General features: G+C 28.1%; 1 protein-coding gene across 1 annotated transcript; it reads left to right on the forward strand.

Annotated features, from left to right (window-relative positions):
- Window positions 1-12,900: 12,900 nt before the first annotated feature.
- On the forward strand, window positions 12,901-13,653 carry LOC130675715 (S-phase kinase-associated protein 1-like). Its single transcript, XM_057481549.1, has one exon. It carries the CDS (start codon window positions 13,023-13,025, stop codon window positions 13,542-13,544), a length of 522 nt encoding a protein of 173 aa, XP_057337532.1. The 5' UTR covers window positions 12,901-13,022; the 3' UTR covers window positions 13,545-13,653.
- Window positions 13,654-20,636: the final 6,983 nt, after the last annotated feature.

A 20,636-nucleotide genomic window follows, 5' to 3' on the forward strand; every position in this document is an offset into this window, starting at 1 on the left:
TCGCTAGATATTTTTATCAAAGCGACTTGGTTTTTATACACGTACACGTGATATTTTATTCTTGCTCGGAAACAAGTAAGTCAATACTCAGTTTCATATTTGTATACTTCTTTAAAGTTATACATAATATTATATAAACGCCGTAGCGATTTACCACATAAAGAGTCATTCAGTCATAGACATCGACCCGTGGTAGTGTTACGTTAATAGTATAGACAACTTGCCGTAGTCAGTATCTGTCAGCTCTTACTCGAGCCGCTTCAACTGACTACTCTTTCATACTAGTACGAGCCGGCGTGAAAAACTATCGGGTTTTCCAACTAACCAACGGCTGCCTCAGTCACGGCGGATACTACGATGTCTCCCTGCATCTAAATTACCTGTTAATACTTGAAAAATATTTTTTTCTATTTATATCACTAGCAGTTTATTATTAATTTTTGTTTTTAAATTAAGGAAATAAATAATTTCTTTGTTTTAATTATTTGACATTTATAATAAAAAAGTATGTATATGTATTATATTTTATGTGCTTCATTAATATATAATTATTTTTACTATATTTACTTAAAAATAAAAAAAAATAAAAATAACGTTTATTTAAAATTTTTTTATACTTACAGTATGTACTCATATATTATCAAAAATTATTAAACTATAGTAGATTATATTAAATTATTTTTTAGTTTTTACAGCTAAATTTCCGAAAACAGATTAAAAATTATACAACTTTCTAATAAGTAATTTTCAACTTTTATATTAATTTTTTATTTATATATGTAATTATAATAAGTAAATAATTTTACTTATGCTAAACATTACTTTAATTAATAAAAGATTTTAATAGAATCGTATTAAAATATATAGTGTGTTTATTATAAACCAACTGTTGATTTTTTTTTTTTTCACAACGATCATAGCGTTAATTGAATTTTTTTTCATCACTTCGTTTCAATCTTTTAATGTTTTTTTATTTATTTATTTATTCTTTTATTTAACGATATATTAACTAAAAACATAAAATGACTTGAAATTCTTTTATTCAGTCTTTTTTATGAATTGAAATTCTAAACTAGTTTAAAATTAAAATTAATCGGTTTTGAGTAAATCATATGTATCCATAGAAAAAAACATCATTAGATTTATTTTAATATCATTTTTTGTTTATTAGCTTATATTTCTGTTGCCTTAATCTTTAAAATAATCATTCGTTTCATTGTTATAAAATTTTCAGTTAGATAGAACGACTTTTTTTTTTTTTTTTTTTTTTTTTTTTTTTTTTTTTTTTTTTTTTTTTTAATAGTGGCTCTATCCAATTTTTTTTTGCAAAACAATAAAAAAACGTTTATATTAATTATTTGGATAAATGTATTTAGACAAAAAAATTATTTAATTGATATTTCTACATATACAATGGCTTGATAATTTAATTAATTTGTTTTCTAACCACAATAGAATAAGTATACGAACAATTTATATTATTATAATGAATCATAAATAATTATAAAAACTTAATTTTCACTCAGTAATTTTTAATAGTAAACTTAAAAATAGATTATGAAAATCAAAAAAATTTCGTATTTATAAATCGTAAATATCTAAGTTATGTTGATCAAGGTGTACTGAATTAACGTGAGCCAAGCGTTACCTGAGTTAAATATGTTATTTCTAGCCTGACAAATATCATTTCCATGCTTCGACGAGTTCTTATTTTATTTTATTTATTTATTAATTCAAATAAATTAAGTAGTCATAACTTTAATTTATTAGTTTCATTATACATCGTTTAAAGCTTACATTTAATAAAATAATACATGATTTTAAAAATAATTCGTTGCTATAGTTCAGCATATTTTAGGTTACTAACTATCACATATCTTTTGTTTTGTCGGTAATATTCTACTTTAAACTTATTAGTGAGATAATTGAAAATTTTATTAGCAAGGAGACCTATTGATTGAAGTATAAGCTCAGTTTTAAATAAATATTCAACTTAATTTTATAATTTCTACATTATTCAGAACAAAAACATTTATGTATATATGTGTATAAGGATGATTTATTACCGGTACAAATTTTTTTTTTTACTCATTAAGCAAATTATTTTTGTATACGTTAATAAATTAAAAATTCTTTCCAACTTTCAGCCTTTGATTTTATTTCTTAGTACTTTCTAAAATATTTCATTTAATAAGCATAGGAAAAGTGACGATTATTTTTCAATTCTCCAACGTCCAGCTCAATTTTAAGTTATCGGGCCACTAATTAAGGCATTTTCTAAGGTATTTTGTTGAAAATTGAATTCTTTACAAAAAAAAAAAGAAAAAAAAGACTTAATGGTCAAGTTTTTAAAGTTTTACGTTCACAAAATATAAAAATTTTATTGATTTCTTAAATAGAACATTTATAAAAAACTTTTTCAGAAACGTATTGAATATCTTTCATTTTATCTTAAATACTATTTTCCATTAGCTTGAATTCATTTATAATAACAAAAAAAAATCAAACTTGATATATTTCTGAAAAATTTTTTATTTATAAAATCAATAAAATTTGTATATCTCGTAAACGTAAAACTATAGTAGCTTGACTTATGAGACTTTTTGTGTAGAGAATCCAATTTTTAACGAAATTTCTATTTGCTCTTTGCCTAGAACATTTCATTTCCCAGAAAATGTCCAAAATATCTCCCCAATAACTTAAAATGCAACTTAGAGAATTGAAACAAGTTATCAGATTTCTTATTCTTTTTGAATAGAAAAACCTCAAAAACACCATGAAAGTACGTTGAATTTAAATTAGAGACTAAAATTTAGTCAATGAGCTCGAAAACAGCGAGAAATTTTGGGGCTGGCCTGCGGGCCCAACCGAAGCCCAGATTTTTTCAAAATATTTAAGGCTTAAAATATCTTGTCTCACGAAAGGTTTTCTTATTCTAATAAAACTAACAATCTTCCGTCAAGTAAGGTATTTCTTGAGTTAAGACTGAGGTATTCTTCAGCTGAAATTAAAACTTTTTGTCCTAAGAAACTTTTCTTGATTCAAGATTTTCAAGTTCTAATTCAAAAATTTGGTTATTCTAAATTAAGAATTTTCTTTCTAGACTCAGTGAAATGACAATCTCCAACCAGAAAAACTTTTCTGCTCAAGTTAAGAAATATATCACTTATTCAAAGATAGTGATTTTTTTGGCATTAACAATCAGCTTCTTATTATAAGCAAAATAATATCTTCTGCCAAGGATTTCATTTCTTCAAGTTAAACTTTTTTTTCTCTTAAATTCAGTAACATTCAAAATCTGAATCAGAAATTCGTGGATTATTTCCAAAATAAAGACAAGTAAATTAATTTTAAAAAAATGCCAACACAGATTAATTTAAAACGATATTCAGAAAAACAAAAATTATTTCGTAATGGAACAGAATAAAACCGATTTAAAAATTTTGGATTAGTTTCAATTCGGTTCAATCCGGAGTCAGAACCAGAAATTTGAGAATTATTTTCGAATTAAACCGAATAAAATTTTTTAAATTCGTTTCAATTTTATGAGCCTGAAGTTAGCAGACAAACGAAAAATAAAATAATTGATAGCGGATATCTTTTGAACAATTTGAATTATATACAATTAAATAAATGGAATAGAATTCTATTGAAATAAACTAGATACGCTAGCAATTTTTTTTTTTTTAGCTCACTGTTTTGGATTTATTCAAAAACAAATTTTTTAGCAAGCTAACCTGACATTTCAAATGATCGGAATAACTTCATATTGTATTACTTTCTTGATGGCACTATTATCTAAGGGCGCCTTGGTTTTTTTTTTTGAAAATCGAAAAAAAACTTTAACACGTCATAATTTTTGAACAAATCGTTGAAACGAAAAAAAAAAAAAACTCACCTCTTCGTTTTTTTATTATCTAGAGGTGCAATTTTTTTATTTTCGAAAATTGCTGTCATATTTTGAAAAAATGATAAAAACAATTTTTTCGAATTTTTTAACTAAGCATATGAGTAAGAAAAATTATTTTAAAAGTAGAACTGAACATGCCGTCTTTTTCTCTTTCCAAAAGCTACGTATGCATGATTTCATTTTTTTTCTATTTTAATTTAAATGGTCAATATGTTCAGTCAATCAAAATTTTAAGTTTTTTTAATTTTATACCTCGTTAATGGCGTTTTACCAAAATAAGCCTAAGATACATTTTTGTAGGGAATTTTATGTTCTACAAAAAAGGTCTCTTATGATTTTTTGATAAATCAATCTGTTCAAAATTTATGGAAGCTTAAAGTCAAATTTATAGTAAATTTCGAGATCTTTTTACTTTTCCAGTGAAACTACCGAACTTATCATCAAATGCCATGGAATTTTTTGTAGACGGTTTATTCTCTACAAATAAACCTTTAAAATTTTTTTTTAAATTCTACATAACGGTTAATTTATTTCCATTTTATTGTCAAGCTCTTAAAAAAAATAGCGTTTTGCTCGACTTCAATCGATCTCTTAGGTAAATAAATAAATAAATTAAAACAATGAAATTAAAAATAATGCGGGTACTAATATTTCGATTATTTACACACATATTTTTTAATTTTTATTGTACTTACATTTTATTTATTTATTCCTAAATTTTAAAATTGTTAATTGTCGGCGACATTCACACTCATCGAAATTTACTATAAATTTGACTTTAAGCGTCCATAAATTTTGAACAGATTGATTTATCAAAAAATCATAAGAGACCTTTTTTGTAGAACATAAAATTCCCTACAAAAATGTATCTTAGGCTTATTTTGGTAAAACGCCATTAACGAGGTATAAAATTAAAAAAACTTAAAATTTTGATTGACTGAACATATTGACCATTTAAATTAAAATAGAAAAAAAATGAAATCATGCATACGTAGCTTTTGGAAAGAGAAAAAGACGGCATGTTCAGTTCTATCTTTAAAATAATTTTTCTCACTCATATGCTTAGTTAAAAAATTCGAAAAAATTGTTTTTATCATTTTTTCAAAATATGACAGCAATTTTCGAAAATAAAAAAATTGCACCTCTAGATAATAAAAAAACGAAGAGGTGAGTTTTTTTTTTTTTTCGTTTCAACGATTTGTTCAAAAATTATGACGTGCTAAAGTTTTTTTTCGATTTTCAAAAAAAAAAACCAAGGCGCCCTTAGATAATAGTGCCATCAAGAAAGTAATACAATATGAAGTTATTCCGATCATTTGAAATGTCAGGTTAGCTTGCTAAAAAATTTGTTTTTGAATAAATCCAAAACAGTGAGCTAAAAAAAAAAAAATTGCTAGCGTATCTAGTTTATTTCAATAGAATTCTATTCCATTTATTTAATTGTATATAATTCAAATTGTTCAAAAGATATCCGCTATCAATTATTTTATTTTTCGTTTGTCTGCTAACTTCAGGCTCATTCAATTTTGATAAATTCTGATTTTTCTGCCGAATTAGACAGAATTAATTTTAAAGCTAGGTAACGAATTAACAAAATTTATCTGAATTATGTAAAGTTAAAAATTCGATTCTGTTTAATTTGATTGAAATCAGTTGTTTAATCAGGGTACATGTTAATATAGTATCAGTTACTATTTTAATTTAATAACTTACTTTTTGTTTTTTAATATCGAGATAAATTATGCAAGGAATTATTAATGTATTAATGTAATTAAGTGTATACTATATGACCACCACAAAAGGCACTTATCACTCTGTCGAATAATAAAGGAGTACCCATGCCAGAATTGTTTGTATATGTTGATATTTTCGTTTAAAGAGATTACTCACGCCCATAAGATGTTTTTATTTTAAATATCTTTTCCACCTATATTATAAATCGTAAATATCTGAGTTATGTTGATCAAGATGTACTGAATTAACGTGAGCTAAACGGTACCTGTTGTTAAATACGTTATGTCTAGCCTGGCAGATATCATTTTCATGTTTCGACAATTTTTTATTTTATTTTACATTGATTAATCAAAATAAATTAATCAGTCATAACTTAATTTATTAGCTCTATTATACATCGTTCAAAGCTTACATTCAATAAAAAAATATATAATTTTGAAAGTAATTTGTTGCTATAGTACTGCATATTTTAGGTTACTAACTATCACATATCTTTTGATTTGTGGGTAATATTTTACATCGAACTTATTAGTGAGATAACTGAAAATTTTATTTGCAAGGAGTCCTATTGATTTTAGTACAAGCTCAGTTTTTAATAAGTATGCATGTGTTCCTTATGAATCCTTCATTTTTTTTAAAATTATTCATCAACTTAATTTTATAATTTCTACAGCATTCAAAACAAAAACATTTACGTATATATGTATATTTCATTTTAATGTAAAGGATTTTCATATTAATGTAAAGCTCTTAAAAAATATAGGGGAGGGTGGGGCAGAGCGGCCCCCCTAAGCCAATTATTATTTTTTTATGGCTTTCAACCATAAGATCACTTTACTTTAGTCCTATTTCGAACAAATTTATGGACATTTTGCCAAAATTCTGAAAATTTTTTTTTTTTTTTTGTGGGGCAGAGCGGCCCCCCTTCAAAAAGTGATAAAAAAATTTTTTTTTCGTTTTTTTTTTTTAAATTGTTTTCATCATTAAGAATGTATTTCTTTCTCTTGACAACTATTTTTGATTTTATATTACTCGAAAAAAATTTTTTAAAGCGTAAAAAATCGTTCACTCTTGATTACCTTAAGGGGGGGGAGGGTTTTAATATTATTTTAAAAAAATTTTTTTTTTAATTTTTTTTCTGAACGAACAATATGTCAAGAATATTGTGTACAAATTTTAAATCAATCCGAGTAAAACTAACGGAGTTACAGCGCTTCAAACGACTGGCTGTGATACCTGATTTTCATACTTGCCCCTACATACCCCTAGTAGAAAGCAACTGCAATTTCCTTTGTTTTTCCGAATCCCTTTCTACGTCTGTGTGTCTTTCAAAGGATGTAAACTAATGACTCCATGTAAGTATAAAAATTCATGTTCTTTTATTCATGGTTTATTTCGAATTTTCACGAATAAAAAACTTTAAATCGATTTTCCCGAAACCGTAATTTTTGAAGTCCGTGAACATCATAACTCAAAATGTACTGAACCGATCCCTTTGAAAATTTGAACATTACTTCTTCACATAAATCAACAGGTAACTACGAAGAGTTTTTTTTTGTTTTTCATTTTTTTTCTATTTTTTAATAACAAATTAACCGCGATTTTTTGAGCTAAAATCGCGTTTTTCACTTCCAAGTGCTGCAAAAAATCGAAAAAAAAAAAAAAAAAAAAACTCTTTGTGGTTACCTCAAAAAATACATCAACTTTAAAATGCATATCAATTTTTTTTTTTCCGATGATCCGGTAACGAGTTATGATGTTCACCGCAAAACGACTTTTTTTTGAGGCGCCTCCGGAGATTCAACGTCACCAGCTTATTAATCAATATTTTTCGTTGAAAATTTTTTCTGATATTCTTTAAAAGTTGTACAATAATATGTGATTAAGTAGTTGTTGTAATTAATGAAATTGTATTACTCATCTCGCCGGGAAAAAATCACAAAAATATGCACTTTTTTCGCCTTTAAAACCCTACCCCCCCCCTTAATTACTAATGGTTATTTAATAAAAAAAAAATCAATTCTATAATTTTACTTTATTTCAAAAATTTATCAACTAAAAAAAAAAATTTAATTTTTATATATTTCTAGTGACCAAATTTGCCTCTTACATCGAGAAACGGCCGAAAAATATGAAAAAATAATTTTTTCGGAAGTTTCGGCTGGTCCATTTTGCCCCAGGTGTTATGCGTAGGGCTAGAAATGTGGAATTATGATAATTTTTTTTTTAATTGACGATAAAAATATGAAAAAATCACTTTTTCAAAATTTTGGGCTTGTCCATTTTGCCCCAAATGTCATGCGTAGGGGTAAAAATGCGCAAACATATCGGATTTATAGTAATTAGTCAAAAAAAAAAAAAATTTTTTTTTTGGTCAAAATTTCAGGGGGGCCGCTCTGCCCCACCCTCCCCTAGTATTCGGGTCGCTTTCAAGATTTTGACATTAAAATGAAAATAACTAGAAAACAATGCGGAATATCAAAAAACTTTATTCAAAATAATTTGTTCGGTATACAATTGTCTACAAAAAAAGGCATTTTGACATTTCACGACAAATCTGATAGTTTTGCCGAAAAAGTCGAATAGCGGTAAAATTTACAATGAATCAAACTTTGACCTTGAATAACTTTTAAAAAATTAAATTTATCGCAAAATCATCAAAAACCTTTTTTGTAGAGTATTCGATTTCCAACGAAAATGTCCATTGTTTCTTCCGATGCTTCGATTCGCTAATGTTTGATAAAATTCCAAACTTTAAAAAAAAATTTTTCTACCTGAAAACTTGTCTACGTGAGCAGCAACCTTGTCAAATGTCATGGTCACGATATATCATAGAGTATATTGCAGCAATTATGCTGATATAATATAATACGTAATTCGATAAACTATGACTTTTATAATATCGAATAATTATTTATCAATTATATCTTTTTCCAACGGTTTCAAATTGTACATCATCACACATTGTGATCTGCGTTGTAATATTTTTTACTGCAATCTTCACCATAAACAGTAGAATCATTCGGATAGCTACTAAAAGTGCCGGCAAGTATTGGATCACCGGCACGTGTTACCACGAACTTTTCACTCTCTATGTGGTTGATTTGACAGTATAATTATTTTTGTCGCATTTGAATGTTAAATTGCAATATAATAGAGTTCAGACTCATCACAGGGAAAAATCACTCGAACAACACGGAGAAAAAAATATAGTAAATTTTACCAAAAAATATGAGAATAATTATTAAATTTGGTAGGAATCTTGAAATGCTTATGATTTATGTGAAAAATTTATAAACAGATAAGCATATTTTACACGTCGTTTAGTAATTTCTCATATACTGGTTATGGAAAATCTCCTATATTGCATATTAATTTTCAGTAATATTTAGTAAATTTTAATACCCCGTTTAGTAAATTTTACTATATTAGAATGGAAAAAAATAGAATAAAATTTTTATTAGCTTTTAACTTTTTATTATTATTGCTATCCATTTTGATTATTATTGTTAGTTATGTCATATGTATTGGTGTTGGTGTCGATTTTTGTTTATTAAAAAATCACTTGTTTTAATCGAGATTCGAACCCTGATCTCCCGCGCGCGAGTCCTTTCCTATGTCTGACGGCCCGATGTCTCCTTTGAACAAAAATTCAGAACTTGTAATACATATTTGAATATGCTATCCCACCAATTTTTAATTTTATCTATACATAGTAGAATTTGCTATACAGATAGTAAAAAAATATAATCGTGTTAGCAAACAATACATTGCGTATAGTAATTTTTAATATTTTGTATCGTAACAAATCCTATGTTGTATTAGAAAATTTACTTTCTTAATTTTATATTCATTAATAGTACTTATAGTAAAATTTACTATACAAATAGTAAAAAAAAATCTGGGCATCGGTTGACCGTGCGGGCCAGCCCCAAAACTTCCCGCTGTTTTCGAGCTCGAGAAGCTTGAAAACATCACTGTGAATATATTTTCGAGCTCTTCGAGCTCGAAAATGCTATTACATGGAATTATTTTTTTATGAGCTTTTCAAGCTCTAACAAGTTACGTTTTATGCTAAAGTTTGAAAAGTTAAGAATCGAAAATCATTAATGAAGAAGTGGCTTTTAAATTATTATTATCGATTATGTTCTCTGAAATAAATGTATGGAGACAGAAATGTCAGTGATCAAAATTAAGATTTAAATGAGTTTTGACTTAGGTCAGAGCAATAATATATGGAATATCCGAGAAAAACGTTAAAGACTGGGTTTTTTCAATTTTTTGCTGACAATATGTTTAAAACTAAGGAACAAGTTATATGACATTATCTGATGATCGGAAGAGACTATAAAGAGAAAGAGTTGGTATGATTTCAGACACATTTTAGCACATTATATTTTGATTTATCTGGAAAAAATAACATAAAATGTTATTTTTTTAACTTTTCAGCACCGATATCTTTTGAACTAATCAACCGATTTGGACGTTAGAGGTAGCAATCAGTGCGTTTTCTTGAATTCTAGAGCTGATTAAATTTTGAAATTAATCGGATGAGTCACTTCAAAGATAATCGAAAAAAACCGTTTTTATCATTTCTTTCGCCAACGATATCTTCCGAACAAATTAACTGATTGAGATGTTTGAGGTGGCATTCGACGCGGCTTATAAAGTTCTAAAGCTGACTAGATTTTGAAGTCAATCGTTCAAGTCGTTGAAATCATTGAAAAACTAATAAAAAAAATTTTTTTTTTTTTCGTAATTCGCCAATATTTTCGAGTCTACTTGATCAAATGATCTGAAATTTTCAGGAAAGTTGGAGGCCAACAAGCTCTTTCGATTGCCACCTCAACCATCCAAGTCCATTCATTAGTTAAAAAGTTACAAAGAGTTTACACACACACACACACACACACACACACACACACACACACACACACACACACACACACACACACACACACACACACACACACACACACACACACACACACACACACACACACACACAACACACACACACACACACACACACACACACACACACACACACACACACACACACACACACACACACACACACACATACATACATACATATACTCGGACATCATTCTGAAAATAGCCAAAATAGCTTCCTAGGACCACAAAACGTCGACATCTGATGAAAACTCGACTTTCGAAAATCGGGGTGAAAACAATAACTTCCCAATTTTTGAAAATCGTCGGTTTTCTTAGCGGGAAGTTAAAAAAGTTATTTGCCATCGGGTCAACCTGACGAATTCCTGATCAGGACCTCATCAGGATATCCCTATTCAAAAAAAAAGTTATTTGCCATCGGGTCAACCTGACGAGTTCATGATCAGGACCTCGTCAAGATATCTCTATAAAAAAAAAGTTATTTGCCATCAGGTCAACCTGACAAGTCCCTGATCAGGACCTTATCTGGACCTTATCAAAAAAAAGTTATCCCATCCCTTTAAATATTTCATTTACAGGCTAAAAATTTAAAAAAGTACAAAAGAATATTATATAAAAATCACGTCAATCATTGTAGCACAGATTTTTTACTTTTCCATCAGTTATTCTTTGACATCATAATGAATATTATATTTACACTTTCAAGATCACACGTGTATGTCAGCCCAGTGGATAGCATCGAGGACTTTGAATCGAAAGGACGCAGGTTCGAGCCCAGCAGTTATCGGGATTTTTTCATCAATAAAAAATATGTTTACTTCCTCTAATTAATGCTCTCAATACAATAGATAACATTCTCAATTGAATTAAAATTCTCTTATTTTGTTTTGCAATTTAGTATTTTTTTTAAATAATTACTAATAAGGTCAACCTGATAAGGATTTAATGAGGATATCCTGGTAAGGACCTGATAAGGCAATCCCGATAAGGGCCTCATGGGTCTTAAGCGTTACATCCATATGAGGATCCTCGTCAGGATACCCTGATCGGGACTTTATTTGAAATAAGATTAACCCGATAAGGACCTCGTCAGGCCCTTATGAAAAATTCTAGTCGGGTAGTTGCATTAAAATTTTTGCTTATAATTAATTTTTCTAATTCTAATCAAATTGATATGTATCATTTTCTCTGATTTTCTTATAATTTAATTCAGTGCAATAAAAATAAAAATTAATTTCTATCAAGTACTTATTTTTAATACAAATATTGAAACCTTTATTTATTTCTATAACTTTTCAGAAATCGAATAAAATCTTACATCTATTGAAATAAAACTCTTATTATTGAAGCTTCACTTCAATTAAATTAAGTCATAAATTTTCCATCTTTAAATAAAAAATTAATTTTTGATTTAAGGAAATATGAAATTGAAATATTTACCCTCAGTGTTCAAACTTTTGTTCATTGGATACTTGATAAGTCATAAATTTTATTTTATTGCACGCCTCGAAAGCGAAGCGGCGAAGTTGTGCTCTATAACGGACCTGTCAAGGTCACTTGAATTTTCCTCATTAAACAGTATATATTATTTTTATGTCACACTCACACGTTATAAAAAGCACATTAACCTAAAGAGGAAACACTAATTAATAAGACTAATACTTTCATTAAGTTGTCCGATACGTATTATAATAAAAAAAGTTCAATAAAAAATATGTAAAGTGGACGTCAGGTAGTCTGTAGTCCAAAAAAAGTCTGTGGCACGGATATTTCGTGAACGGCTTGACAAAATGACTTTATTTTTTTTTCACTGTCTTCAGAAATATGCAAAGAAGGTTCTTTTCGAAAATCACTACTGTAGACCCTCTCGTTTTTTTTTTAATAAATCATTTCTGTTAAAACCGGCACTATTCCATGTAAACAAACACACACTGCAGCCATTATTTTATTTTATCGGGAATTTTTTTTTTATCATCGAACTTTGCTGATATCATAAAGTTCTACTTTACCATCAAATAATTTTTTTTTATTACCAACTGTCATAGAATTAACTAAATTAAAAAAAAAAACGACTAATTTCTTTCTAGATATTTATTAAAAAATTTTGTAATTAAAAAGAAAATTAATAATTTATATATTTCATTGTAACATGACCGTTCGAGGTGTGCACTTTTGGATTTTCCAAACTTTAATTCAAATATTTATTAACTTCAACTACGTACACCGTGGCGCTGTAATACGCGCTGCTGCGCTCTTTCCCCCACTCTACCTGAAAGGAACTAAAAATAACAACGAAACGGAAAATCTAGCAGAGCGTCGTTGGCTTCACTAACCGCAATTCGTCGTCGAACCGACAACACGTGCAACAGTTTTTAGTGACGCATAAAAATATTACAAACATTTTAAAAATAATTAAACAATATCTGTGAATTAAAAGTGAATACTATTAAATAAATAAAAAATGTCTTTAATAAAACTTGAGAGCAACGACAAAGAGATTTTCGAGGTTGATATTAAAGTTGCCAAGATGTCGATGACCATTAAAACCATGTTGGAAGATCTCGGATTGGGAGATAGCGACGACGAAGTGGTGCCTCTACCTAATGTACACTCGGCAATCTTAAAAAAAGTGGTTGAATGGGCTGAGCATCACAAGGACGATCCACCAGCTCCTGAAGACGACGAAACTCAAGAAAAAAGGTGCGACGACATCAGTGTCTGGGACTCTGAATTCCTGAAAGTTGATCAGCCAACCCTCTTCGCCATAATCCGCGCTGCTAATTACCTAGACATCAAGGGCTTAATGGACGTAACTTGCAAAACTGTCGCCTGCATGATTAAAGGAAAGACTCCTGATGAAATTAGAAAGACTTTCAACCTGCCTCCAATCAAAACTCCTGTTGATAATAACGATGTCGTAAAAGCACAAGATGGCGGGCTCATGGAGAAGGATGAAGAGACGAACAAGGAGACTAGTCAATGATAAAGTAACTTTTAATTTCAAACATAATTTATTAATCAGATAAGTTTTTTTATTATTTCATTGTATTTTTCATTTCTTGTTTCTTATATTGCAAGAAATTGTTTTGTTATACGACTAAATAGTTAACAAAAAATATACAAGTATATACGATTACACGTGATGACCAATTAATATAATAATTAAATTTGTTGTTACATGAAATAATTATAATTTTGGTTATTGTACAGTGTTACCATGTGGTATAATGAAAAATTACAATAAAAAACATTTAATATTTTATTTTGTCGTTTGTATTTAATTATTTTTTTTAATTACTTAATAACTTATTTTTAATGTTTGTTAATTATACTAATTAGAAATTTTATAACTGATCCTTGAAATATCTCGTTGAAGCTCAAGAAAATTTATAGTCAAAAGTTATATTTAGTTTCATATTTATTATCTATATTTTTTTTTGTTATCTGGCTAGCCATTGTTGTGTACCTTGGCCAGATGTTTCACATGAAGCAAAAGTAATTATTCGACCATTTAAACATGTGGGGTTTAAATTTCTAATGTCCCTCGTCATTAACAGATTTCTATGAATGATTTAATCCCGAAACTTTCTAAGAATTTAAATAATGACGAGCCTAATTGCTGTCTAATAGTCGTATGGCTATTGTTCATATAACTTGCAGCTTGGATAGTTATGATCCTGAAGTAAGAAATAACAGTAAATAAATTGTTAACTGTCGTATAACTTCAGGACCATATTTTGAACGAGTGTAAATGTGGCTGGCAGTTGGCAATTTTTGAATAAATAAATAGAATTTTAGTGGAATCAAAATTAAAAAATACGTACTTGAATATTTGAAAAATTAGTACGCGCATTTTTTTAAATTTCATTATTTTAATTAATGTTTTTATTTATCTGAAAGTTTATCAACCATTCAAAATGAATTTACTATTTGAATTCCTCAAAATACGACACAAAGTACAAAACCATCCTTACTCTATAGTTTATGACAATTTGAAATACCAGAAGCTCAACCAGCGAAGACGTAGACAGTCGTTTTGAGGTCCTAGGAAGCTATTCTGACTAATTTCAAGATGATGTCCGAGTGTATGTATGTACGTATGTAAATACCTGTATCTTTTGAACGGATGAACCGATTTTGAATTTTAAGGTGTCATTCGACGCGGCTTGTCAATATCTTGAAGCTGAAAGAAAATTGAGCTTGCTCGGTAGGGCTCGTTCAGAGATATTCCAAAAATAAAATTTTTTCAAAAATGTTTTTTTTGGATAACTTTTAATGTGCTCGATGGATTAATTCCAAAATAGACTGGGCTCTAGAGCTTTATAAGCCGCGTCGAATGCCACCTCAACCATCAAAATCGGTTCATTCGTTCGAGAAAAACCGTTGTCGAAAGAGTTAAAAAAAAATTTATTTTTTAGTTTTTTTGAAATATCTCAAAAACGACTCAATAAATCGAATTAAAAATTCGATCAGCTTTAGAACTTGATAAAACGCGTCGATTGCTACCTCAACTGTCTCAATCGGTTTATTCATTTGAGAGATATCGTTGGAGATAAAATAGTAAAAAACTATTTTTTTCGAAAAGAACGGCATACACGGAAAGAAAATTCTACCAAAATTTACGATGTTAACATCGTTATCTCGTTCAAGACTTTTATTAATGTCAATTTTTAAATGTCTTATTTCAAAATTTATTATGTGGGTTATATTTTTTACTATTTAACATCGTAATTTTGAAAAAGACTTTTAGGATTAAAAATTACTGCAAAAATTACAATTTAACATCGTGAAAAAAAATAAATAAAAATTACACTTTAAAAACTATATTTATTCGTACATTTAATATTTCTATTTACTTTTGAATAAAATAAATATTACAGTGCTGCCTCTGTTATCATACGATGGAAGCTATAAAAAGTACGATGTTACATCGTAATTTATAAAGAGTAACCGCGTCCTCCGCAAGAGGCGCTCTCGTGACTTATGACTGTTTATTCAAATCGTTTATATGGATCTTAAAAACAACCTATAGTGTAGGCCCTTCAGTGGCCGAGTGGTCCGAGACGTCGGACACTTCGCACTCGAAAGGACTCGGGTTCGAATCCACCTGCCGAACGATTATTATTTCAATTTTTTATTGCACGCCTCGAACGCGAAGCGGCGAGGTTGTGTTTCATAACGGACCTGTCAAGGTCACTTGACTTTTCCTCATTAAACTGTATATATTATTTTTATGTCACACTCACACGTTATAAAAAGCACATGAACCTAAAGAGGAAACACTAATTAATAAGACTGATACTTTCATTAAGTTGTCCGATACCCCTGATTAAACAAAAGTATTTGAAAGGATTAAAAAAATTTATATCCTTATGAATGCTATCGAATCCTGAAAATATGATTCAGAAGGATTTAACATGATTCAAATTTTTTAATTCTGTTAAATACTATTTAATCCTGAAAACATGATTTAACAGGATTTGAAATGATTTAAACTGTTAAATACTTTTAAATACTTTTTAATCCTAAAAAGATAACGAAATAAAAATATTATTTCAGGATTAAAAAGTATTCAATAGTATTAGAATATTTTAAATGCTAGCTGAATCCTTTTATATCCTAAAAAGATAACGAAATATAAAAATTATTTCAGGACCCTCGCGGAATTGCCATAACGGTATTTCTACGGTATTTTCCGAGTATTTTTTGGGTATGAGTATTATTACGGTATACCCTAGGTATAAATGCGGTATGTTTGTGAAATTTTATTACCGTACACAGAAAAAAAGGATTTCTTGGCGCAAAAAATTTTTTCTTGTTCTAAGAAAATTTTTACTTGACTCAAGAAATTTTTTATATCATAAAGTGAAAACAAAACTTTTCTTGGGATAAGAAAAAATTTTCTCGGAACAAGAAAAAAATTTTTTAGGCGAGAAAAAAATTCTTGAGCCAAGAAAAATTTTTGTCTTCAATTCATAATACAAAATATTTCTTGCGCCAAGAAATTCTTTTTTTCTGTGTATTAATACCGTAAATATATTGTGTTGATACCAAATTTATATAGGGACTGTACCGTTATAAGTTCGTATAAGTATAAGCTTCGTATAAACGCAGTATAAGCTCTGTAGGAATACCGTAATTAAATTTCACAAACATACCGTATAAATACGGTAAAACTACTTGTTATCGACTACGTGTATGCTCTTTTAATACAGTGTTCAAACCGTATCATGAAAACCGCGAGGGGATTAAAAAGTATTCGGTAGCATAAAAAATTTTAAATACTGGTGAAATTCTTCTATATCCTAAAAAGGTTATGAAATAAAAATATTATTTCAGGATTAAAAAGTATTCGGTAGCATTAGAAATTTCAAATGCTAGTTGAATCCTTTTATATCCTAAAAAGATATTAAAATAAAAACTGTATATCAGAATTAAAAAGTATTCGATAGCATTAAAAATTTTAAATACTGGTTGAATCCTTTTAAATCCTAAAAAGATAACGAAATAAAAACTTTATATCAGGATTAAAAAGTATTCGATAGCATTAAAAATTTTAAATGCTAGTTGAATCCTTTTATATCCTAAAAAGATAACGAAATAAAAACATTATTTCAGGATTAAAAAGTATTCGGTAGTATTAGAAATTTCAAATGCTAGTTGAATCCTTTTATATCCTAAAAAGATAACGAAATAAAAATATTATTTCAGGATTAAAAAGTATTTAATAGCATTAGAAATTTTAAATGCTATGTGAATCCTTTTATATCCTAAAAAGATAACGAAATAAAAATATTATTTCAGGATTAAAAAGTATTCAATAGCATTAGAAATTTTAAATGCTAGTTGAATCCTTTTATATCCTAAAAAGATAACGAAATAAAAATATTATTTCAGGATTAAAAAGTATTCAATAGCATTAGAAATTTTAAATGCTAGTTGAATCCTTTTATATCCTAAAAAGATAACGAAATAAAAATATTATTTCAGGATTAAAAAGTATTCAATAGCATTAGAAATTTTAAATGCTAGTTGAATCCTTTTATATCCTAAAAAGATAACGAAATAAAAATATTATTTCAGGATTAAAAAGTATTTAATAGCATTAGAAATTTTGAATGCTAGTTGAATCCTTTTATATCCTAAAAAGATAACGAAATAAAAATATTATTTCAGGATTAAAAAGTATTCAATAGCATTAGAAATTTTAAATGCTAGTTGAATCCTTTTATATCCTAAAAAGATAACGAAATAAAAATATTATTTCAGGATTAAAAAGTATTTAATAGCATTAGAAATTTTAAATGCTAGTTGAATCCTTTTATATCCTAAAAAGATAACGAAATAAAATTATTATTTCAGGATTAAAAAGTATTCGGTAGCATTAGAAATTTTAAATGCTAGTTAAATCCTTTCAAATCCTTCTACTCCTTTCGATTATTTTAGTATTAAAAAGTATTTAATATGATTAATCGTGAATTTTAAAAAAGGATTTACAGTATTTAGAAGGATTTGAAAGTATTAAAATTTTAATCCTTTTTAATCCTGTCAAATACATTTTTTTAATCAGGGTGTGCTCTTAGGGAAAAAGTCCGACGTTGATGTATATATTTGACGTTAACTTTAAAGGGAACTGTCGTTAAACAACTGCAGCTCCTTGTTTCATAAAAATTGATTAATCAGATTATGATATTTAGCAGTACAAAATTACTATAGTTGTTAACAAACAATTTTATTGTTTCTACAAAATAATACTATAAACAATATAGGCTCACGTGTTTTAAATTATAACTCGATTTCTAATAGTGTAGGTTAAAATCATTCTCAATCAACACGACAAAAAAAAGACAAATCCTACCAAAAACAGATTCTCTGTATAAAATCGCGCCAAGTACACGTTTAAAATTTTTTACAATTAAGACAAGATTCTTTTTACAAAAAAATGAATCAAATCGAAAAAATACCAAGTACCTAATATAATTCGAAATCATGGAAAACATTTTCATAGAATTGAACAAAAAATTGAAAAAAAAAAATTTCAATGTACTTGGTGTGCCTATAAACTGGAAAAAAAGAATATCATTCAATTTTATTGGAAAATAATTTATATGCGAAATCAATTCTAAAAATTTTGCTTGAATAAATTTAGTAACGCACACCAAGTACATTGAAATTTTTTTTTTTCAATTTTTTGTTCAATTCTATGAAAATGTTTTCCATGATTTCGAATTATATTAGGTACTTGGTATTTTTTCGATTTGATTTGTAAAAAGAATCTTGTCTTAATTGTAAAAAATTTTAAACGTGTACTTGGCGCGATTTTATACAGAGAATCTGTTTTTGGTAGGATTGTTCATTCAGAAAAAAAATAAAAAAATAATAATTTTAAAACCCTACCCCCCCCCCCCTTTTAAACATTTCGAATATCAACTCATAATACATAATACAATGCTTTATTATTGTTGAAAAAAAATGTGACCGTAATGAAGAAGAAAGATTAATGTTATGTCTGAAAATTTGAACATATTCTTTTATTAATTCTCTTCCAAATATTATTTTAAAATTATTTTAAACGAACATATTTGTTTGCCAGTCGGTTAAAAGTACTTCAAAAGCAATTAAAGGGGATAGTTAAAACCTGTTCAAGGTTGGAGTGCAGCCGACACGCTATGAGGCTGCATGCAACCGGGCCTTAGCAAATAGTAATAGAAATATTGCACGACTCATGATGCGAAGCATCAGAGTGTGCTTTACGATCGAAAAATTTGTTTTACCTCACTTCGGCAACTATTTTAAGTATATTAAGCGTGAGTCACTCTTTGGCGATAGAAGTTTCTTTCGGAAAATAAAACCAAACCAGATATTTCCAACTTTTACTGAACGCCATATGAAAAATAAAATTTACTTACTATAATTTGGAATATTCAGTTCAAGTAACAAATACAAAAATTATAAAACTAAAATTTTAACACGACCATTTTAAATGTTAAAATAACAAATTTAAATGGCAAAAGAAACATAAAAAGTACAGAGTTTAAATCTGAACTTGCATATATATCCATTACTAGAATCATAATTATACCAAAATATTTAAATTAAATTTTAAACCAAGTATAACAGATTTGAACATGCAGGTAAAAATATTATTTTTGAGGATTGTTAAAATAGAATATATTGTAAGCAGTGACAATCCTCATAGCCCAGGCTCGTAGTTTCAGGTACTTGGGACTCATATCTCTGACGTCAGAGTGACGTCAATCGCACCCCCATAGACCAGCTGGAATAGTGGGGCTAGAGAACAACGAAGATATATGTACGCAGTTACGGCACGACCCCCACTACTCTCATCAGGTAGAGTCACATCTTATACACCCGCAAACTTATACCTAAGTTAGATTAGTGTTAGTATGTGGAAGATTCTCGAGTAAGTGGTCACAATTTTCAAATAAAGTTAAAACTAGTGTAGGCTAAATAAAGTTCAAATTAGTGTAGGCTAGTAGCCACTTAATAATAATAATCATTCTAAATAAAATTAAAATTAGTGTAGGCTGTTAGCCACCTTATAATAATAAATTAAAATCAGGTTCAAATTAGTGTAGGCTGGTAGCCACCTAATAATAATAAGTTAAAATCAGGTTCAAATTAGTGTAGGCTAGTAGCCACTTAATAATAATAATCATTCTAAATAAAATTAAAATTAGTGTAGGCTGTTAGCCACCTTATAATAATAAATTAAAATCAGGTTCAAATTAGTGTAGGCTGGTAGCCACCTAATAATAATAAGTTAAAATCAGGTTCAAATTAGTGTAGGCTGGTAGCCACTTAATACGTGTGAAATAAAATAAAAAAAATTCATTTAAGTTGAAAAAATGCGGTAGTTAATGTACAAGTTGAATCTAAAAAAAAAACAAAATAACATCGAGAAAGCAACAAAGCTCATGCAAGACACAAGTAAGTCAATCTCTCTCTATATATATAGGGTAACTAGTCCGGTCTGTGACCACCCACCAGTGAACGACCGGTATGCAGAAGAATGATCATAATAATTTTAAAATTAAATTAAAAGTTATTATTT

Source organism: Microplitis mediator, chromosome 10, assembly GCF_029852145.1.
Source record: "Microplitis mediator isolate UGA2020A chromosome 10, iyMicMedi2.1, whole genome shotgun sequence".
Lineage (NCBI taxonomy): Eukaryota > Metazoa > Arthropoda > Insecta > Hymenoptera > Braconidae > Microplitis > Microplitis mediator.